The sequence below is a fragment of the Onychomys torridus genome, chromosome 19, assembly GCF_903995425.1.
Source record: "Onychomys torridus chromosome 19, mOncTor1.1, whole genome shotgun sequence".
Classification (NCBI taxonomy): domain Eukaryota; kingdom Metazoa; phylum Chordata; class Mammalia; order Rodentia; family Cricetidae; genus Onychomys; species Onychomys torridus.
In genome coordinates, this window is record NC_050461.1 from 31242330 (window position 1) to 31250060 (window position 7731).

Consider the following 7731-nt stretch of genomic DNA (forward strand, 5'->3'; position numbering starts at 1 on the left):
CCCCCCCCCAATACAAGCAAAACTCAGATAACAGTAAAAATTTTTGGCTATCTAAAAGTTTCAAAACTACTTGCCCCAAATCTTTCTTCTTTTATATTGTTCTAGTTTGCTTTTTGAGACAGGGTCTCACTCTGTAACCAAGGCTGGCTTGGTACTCATGGCAGCTCTGCTTCTTCAGCCTCCCTGGTGCTGGGATTATAGACACTAACTATTACACCCACTACGCCAAATGTGAGTTTAGTTTCATTGCATGGTCCCAGCTGTTCCATGTATACAAAATACCTCAAATCTTGAAGTGGCCACTGCAATTGCACACTGGGACCAGTATTAAACTGTAGCTCTCCCAGCCCCTTTTCCAGTGAACTTCCTTCATCCCTTTCTGTCTGCCATTCATTACTGATTTATCTGGGCAGCGAAAGTATTTATGGCTTCAGCCCGTCCTAATAAAAATAATCTGTAGGCCAGCCTTGTTCTCATTTCCTGGAAATGGGCTTGAAACAAAAAAATCAGGCCACCCCCCCACCCCACCCCCGCCAAAGACACATCTTCACAATGTTTACATGCTATTTGTATACTCATTGAACTGGACAAGAACTATTTTAGATCATAGAGATCTGGCGTTTCTGGTGCAGGCATTCTGTGTGTTTGGAATGAGGAAGCAGTTCTGAGAAGCAAGAAGCAACAGAAATCATAAGTAAATGCTGTGTGCAGGGGAAGATATTAAACTAATTCATGGCATCTGATAGTGATTTGAACAATAAATGTAATTTTTGCTAAAATGCCAAAGAAGAAAATGCATCTTAGCATTATTGAAATACCTTACAATTATTGAGTCATGCCCTATATACTTTTTTAACTTAATAAAAACATTTTATATGTTACATAGAAACTTGTAAACCCTACCAAGACAAATTTTGATGGAAATATTAAAGCCTTTCACAGGAACACCATAATAATTATTTTCCAGTTAAGGAAACAAAATGCTACCTTTTCTGTTACAACCCATGGGTAACACATTCTAATCCCCCAAACATTTGTATTAGTGAAAAATGGCCAATTTGTTTCCCATTCTTTTTGTGATCCAGTACCTTTTGTTTCTTAGAATGTTAGTTTCACCTCATTGAGTTTCTTCTGGTGTCTTTGGTGAGTGTGATGCAGGAAGTTCTGGAAAGTTCAGTGCAGAGAATTAATATCCCCTCATATATAGGTCTGTCTGTGCTCTCAAGAGGCCTGCAATGGAGAAGGCAGGTCCAGGATGGGGAGAGAAGGCTTCATGCAGATTCCTGATGTAATCGCCATTTCACTTCCTTCCCTCGAGGATATTATAATAGTCCGTGGACTTCAGTGTCCCAGCGAACTGCAGTTTGCTTTTTCCAAATGAAGGACAATGATTTCAAATCTGATGTCTTGGTTATTTGGCATTCATTCTAGAAAGAGAATGTGCCCAAACTGCCATATACTAAAAACACATGAAACTAAACTAAATATTGACTGATATCCAAGGCAAGAATAATTGTCTTTTTTATTATTTATTTATTTATTTTCATTCATTCATTCATTCATTCATTCATTCATTCCAGCCCAATTACAGTTTGTCCTCCCTCCCTCCCTCCCTCCCTCCTCTCCTCAACCTTTCTGCTCCCACCCACCCCCACCCACCCCTCCTCCCTTCTCTTCAGAAAAGGGCAGGCCTCCCATGTATATTAGCCAATCATGGCATATCAAGTTGCAGTAAGACTAGGCGTATCTTCTCCTACTGAGGCTGAGTGAAGCATCCCAGTAGGAGAGAAGGGTCCCACAAGCTGGTAACAGAGTCAGCGACTGCCCCAGCCCCACTGTTAGTAGACCCACAAGAAGACCATGCTACACAACTATAACATATGTGCGGAGGACCTACATCAGTCCCATACAAGCTCTCTGATTGGTGGTTGAGTCTCCGTGAGCCTCTAAGAGCCCAGGTTTGTTGATTCTATGAGTTTTCTTGTTCCTCTGCCTCTTCCACAGGATTCCCCAAGGTCTGCCTAATGTTTGGCTATGGGTCTCAGCATCTGTTTCCATCGGTTGCTGGGTGAAGCCTCTCTGGCAACAATCTATAAGTATAGATATAGTATATCTAATGATAGCAAATAACATTAGGATTTTTTTTTCCAATTTGGAAATCAATATGGCAGAAAACTAGGACTTGATCTACCTCAGGACCCAGCTATATCACTCCTGGGCACATACCCAAAGGATACTCTACCATACCACAAGAACACTTGCTCAACATTATTCATAGCAGTTTTATTCATAATAGCCAGAAACTGGAAACAACCTAGATGTTCATCAACCAACGAATGAATACAAAAATATGGTACACTTATACAATGTAGTATTTATTATTCATCTGTTAAAAAATAATGACATCGTGAAATTTGTGCACAAATACATAAACTAAAAATGATCATCCTGAGGTAACCCACACCCAGAAAGACAAACATGGTGTGTACTCACTTATAAGTGGATATTAGCCATAAAATAAGGGATAACCAGACTACAATCCACAGACCTAAAGAAGCTAAGTAACAAGGAAGGATCAAGGCGGGCGGGAACACATGGATCTATCTCACTGTGAAGGAGAAATAAAATAAAGATCACAGGTGAACGGAGATGGAATGGGGGGCTCTGGATGGGGGCGGGCATGGAACAGGAAGGATCGGGTTGGGGGAAGATGGTGGGAGAGAGAACCGGGAAAGACAACTGAAATGAGGGGTATTCCTGGGGTGAACTAGAAACCTAGTGCAATGGAAACTCCCAGGACTCTATGAGGATGACCCTAGCTAAGACTCCTGGCAACTGGAAATATAGAGCCTTAACCGGCCATCTCGTGTGACCAGGCAATATTTCCAGTGGAGACAGGGAGACCCCAACCCAGCCACATAACCTTTGACTTACGATTTGCCCTGCTTACAAGTTATGCTGGGATAAAGGTGGCACAGAAGTGTGGCCAACCAACAACTGGTCCAGCTTGAGACCCATGTCATCAGAGGGAACACATCCCTGACAGTGCCTGGAGGGCCAGGACCCAGAGACTGGACAGCCCAGAGACCTACGATAGAACCAAAGAATAAGAATAATTGTCTTAATTGTTTTTAGTCTGAATGGGAAGATCTTGGTGTGGGAAAGAAGTATTTGTTTTTATTTCAATGATTTGTACCAGTTTGGCTCAAGTACTTGGTGGGAGGGTGATGAGGGGAGAGAGAATATATCATACCATTTCATTTTAAAAAATGATCACCAGATGGGAGAAGTGTTCATGAGTTCCCACTGGTTCCTGAGCAGATAAAGACAGCTGACTGTCACTGCTGGAGGTGGGAACCATTTTCCTCAGTGTTATAGAAACTACTAAGTTATTCAGGTTCCAGCTAATAGCCCTACAGGTGACCCTAATTAAACCCCATAGATAACACACATACATACAGAGAAAGAGAGAGAGAGAGAGAGAGAGAGAGAGAGAGAGAGAGAGAGAACACATTAACAATCCAAAATGAAAGTAAAATAGAGAAACACTTGCTGGGAAGAAAAGGACTTCATTGGGAGTATGAAGGAATGAGTGTAATAGGGGATGAAATGACCAAATATGTATTGTATATGAAACTTTCAAAGAATAATAAAAACGAAATCAAAATGACTAAATCATCTTAGGCTCTGATATACTAGATTAGTTCCTGTAACTGTACCTGGCTTAAATAGTTTCCTTTTGGAAATTTTTTTCTCGTTTTGTATTTTGTGCTTTTAGTCTTTTTAACCATTTTGCTTCCTCCCTTTGGCTGTGAGAAGCCAACTTGTCAGAAGGACAGTGAGGATGGGGAGGCAGCTTCCGGTCTAGAGAAAAGTGACAGAGCCATCTTTGAGCTGCATTTGAGCAAGACTAAGTTTTAATCTGACTGCTTAGTCGTCATTGTCTCATATTAATCTCTGTGAGGAGCTAAGGTCAAGCAAACTTGTTGAGTGTTATTTATAATATTAATTTCTTCATTGCCATGGTAAATATAAATAAATTAAATAAAAAATATTCCATATTACAAGATTCACATATATATATTAAAACCCACGTGAACATAGACATGTCTGAAATTAAAATTTTGTAAGACGGGGCTGGAGAGATGGCTCAGCAGTTAAGAGCACTGACTGCTCTCTTCCAGAAGTCCTGAGTTCAATTCCCAGCAACCACATGGTGGCTCAAAACCACATGTAATGAGATCTGGTGCCCTCTTCTGGCCTACAAGGACACTTGCAGACAGAATACTGTATATATAATACATAAATCTTTTTTAAGAAAATTGTAAGACAGTACTTTAAATCCATTCAGGGATTCTAATATCTATTTCCTTCTAATTGTTTTTTTGTTGAGAATGTTGCATACAGCTTCTGGTACACTGAGATCACTGGTGCCCACTTTAAAGAGTAGATGCCTAACTTTTCAGGAATATTGGCATCCCATTCATACCTTAAAATCAGATAAAAGACTATTAGGGGCCACCATTTGTATGACACAAAGTGTCAAACTTTACATTTTATTTTACCTTCTGAGAAGTAGAAACACTTGCCAGCTCATCTTGCTGGCACAGCACCCGGACTATAGCCCACCATTAATGAGTCTCAACTTGCAGTCAACAAAAGGCAGTAAACGCCAAATAGAAAGTCACTAGTACCTGATCTTCCCTTTAAATAATGAGGGTTTTTTTGTGTGTGTGCCTTCCTTCTTCCAGTCCCATTCTCAATAAATACAGATATTGATCAAACAATAATGGATTCCAAACACAAGATATTTGGTATGGCATTTATTAATCATCATATCCAGTACAATACACGCTATTCATAAACCTAGGAAGTCACAGAAGAGAGTTCTGCCATCATAAGTGGAGAATAGGGGGTGGCCATGACCAAGATGAAGCGTTGAGACCTTTCAAGGGATCTGTGCCACTGTTACAGTTTTTCGGGTCTTTTTCTCTTTGTTTCACCTACTTATTTGTGTGTGTATGTGTGTGCACATGTGTGCCCACATCCAATGGCCCATGTGTGGAAGTCAAAGGACAGTTTTATGCAAGAACTGGTTCTCTCCTTTCCCCAATATGGGTCCCGTGGATTCAACTCAGACTTTGTAGCCCACACATTCATCCACTGAGCCATCTCAGCCACCCTCCAGTTCTTTATTTAAAAAAAATACTTTTGATCTCACCACAGTAAAAGCTAGTAAAAGTCTAACCTTCAGCTAGAAAATTGATGCTTTCTGCCAGAATGTGGGGTTTTGGTATTATTTAGTTACCAATAATTTCTACTTTTTCATATTCCAAAAATCTGATAGATAGACTTAGACACTGAGAAAGAAACATTAAATGAAGTTGTTGCACAAAATGTATGGTAGTGCCAGGGAGGAGAAATTCTCATGTTCAGCTGTATTCTGATCCTCCTGAATAGAAAAAGGGGCGGGGCTAGAGATGCTCAGAGGTCAAAAGCATTGACTGCTCTCCTGGAGGACCTGGGTTCGATTCCCCAGCCCCCACTTGGGATCTCACAACCATCTGTAACTCCAATTCTAGAGGATCCAATGCCCTCTTCTGGGCTCCAAAGGCACTGCATACACATGATACACAGACATGCACGGAAACTTAACATCTGTATACATAAAATAAAATCCTTTTTTCAAAAGGTATTTGCATATTCTTTTTATTCCTGAATTTTTCCTCATCTTCTATTTCCTTTTCTAATCTTTCTTCTTTTCTCCCTACTGGTGCTATACAATGGCCAGATAGAATTTGGGTACAAAGAGGGTTTCTCTTTTTTTCCCCTTAAATACTAGAAACCAAGAGCCTGCTATTGTAGCCAAAATCTCTTCTCTCTGTCTCTGTCTCTCTGTTTCTGGCTCTGTCTTTCTCTCTCACCTTCCCCCTCCACACAAACAACCTTGGGCAACTTCATTTTTTTTCTGTATTTTTTTTCTTCAATCTGTCCATTTTAGAGTACATTATGGTAATTTAGGACTTGTACACAGTATGCTATAATCAAACCAGAGTGATAATCAGCCCCATGACTTCACCAGTGGATCATTTTCAATTATTGATAATTTCATTCTTTTTGGATCATTTTCAAATGTATCATGTACGTTTTAATCAATAGTCACCCTGTTGTGCTAAGAAGTAGAAACTTTTCATAATTTTTAAGTTAGCTTAAACTCATTACACAGAATCCTCATTTTCCTACACACATTTCATTTGTTATGCCTTTGTTTTTCAGTATTTATTATACATTATACATTTTCATATGTATTCACAAATATATAATTTTTTTTCCTTTGGTCTTATTCATTCCCCGCCCTCGATGCCCTGGCCATGTTCTTGACCCTCGCTTGCTGGTCTTCTGTCCCCTATTAGCCCCTTGAAGCAACCTCCTCCGTCTTTGAGTTCCAATCTGTGGTGCAGTAGTAGAGACCAAGTCTATTGTATTTCTTTTTGAGTAAACAGATTAGTATTATGGAAATGGGAGCTGAAAATCTTACCCAGCAAAATGTACTTCAGTGCTCTGCGAAACCAGGGATAGAAGAAACCATAAATTAAGGGATTACATGTGGAATTAAAATAACCAAACCACGTTAAGGCATCAAACAGAGCCACAGGTGTAGAGAAGTTCAGGAAGGGGTCGAGGAGAACGGTGAAAAAACAGGGAAACCAACACACTAAGAAAACACCCATCACTATTCCCAAAGTCTTGGCAGCCTTTTTGTCTTTCCTCATTTGATTATTTTGACTTTCTGGCAAGTTATCAATCGCACGAGCATGTTTTTTGGACACAGCGAAAATTTTGCCATAAATCCCCACCATCATAGAGCTGGGAGTAAAAAAACCTGCCACGAACAAAGTCGTCCCCCATAGCTTGTTGAACATAACTGGGCAGGAACTGGAACAAGCAACCAAGATGTCATAGCCTTCAATACCATCAGCATAGGCCTCAGAGAAGACTACTCCAAAGGCAAATGCTCCAGGGACAGACCAGCAGACAAGCAGCAGCCGCTTAACAACCGGAATGGTCATTTTGGTGCAGTAATGCAAAGGGTGACAGATGGCATAAAACCTATCGACAGCCACTGAGCAAAGATGGAAGATGGACGTTATGCTAAGCATCAGGTCAAAGCTGTAATGGACCTTGCAAAAAGTAAGTCCGAAATACCAGCAGTTCTCTACTGACCTGACCATACTGTATGGCATGATGGTGAATCCCAACAGGAAGTCGGTGACTGCCATGGAGAGGATGAGGAGGTTAGTTGGCGTGTGAAGCTGCTTGAAGTAGGAAATGGAAATGATCATGGCCAGATTACCAAAGACTGTGATAAATATGGCTCCTGCCATAAATGAGTACATGGCAACTCGGACTCCTACAGACCTTTCATTTTCTGGGCAAGATCCATTTCCATATTCTGAACAGTCAAGGGCTTCCTACACAAAAGCAAGAACACATGGCATTTTATCAGAGAACAGACACACACATTATTTTTATTTCTATTTTCACAAACCAATTCAAAAAAAATATAGAAGACTTGATTAAGATAATTATATTGAAATATATAAATATATATGACATGTGTTTTCATTAATTTAATGGTTTATAGAATTCTATAGAATAGATTAAAATTATTTATTTTACACTTTTCATGACTCAAGCTTTACCACCCACTCCTTCTTCATTCTAACAGGA

At 40.0% G+C, this 7731-nt stretch overlaps 1 protein-coding gene across 1 annotated transcript; it reads right to left on the reverse strand.

Annotated features, from left to right (window-relative positions):
• Window positions 1-6476: 6476 nt before the first annotated feature.
• LOC118570192 (trace amine-associated receptor 2) lies at window positions 6477-7466 on the reverse strand. The gene has a single exon (XM_036168538.1). The coding sequence runs from the start codon at window positions 7395-7397 to the stop codon at window positions 6477-6479; it is 921 nt and encodes a 306-aa protein (XP_036024431.1). The 5' UTR covers window positions 7398-7466.
• Between the last annotated feature and the right edge of the window lie 265 nt (window positions 7467-7731).

What these genes read in the sequence shown, in the direction of transcription:
- LOC118570192 (XM_036168538.1), bottom strand. Translation starts at nt 7,397, where the DNA reads ATGTACTCATTTATGGCAGGAGCCATATTTATCACAGTCTTTGGTAAT.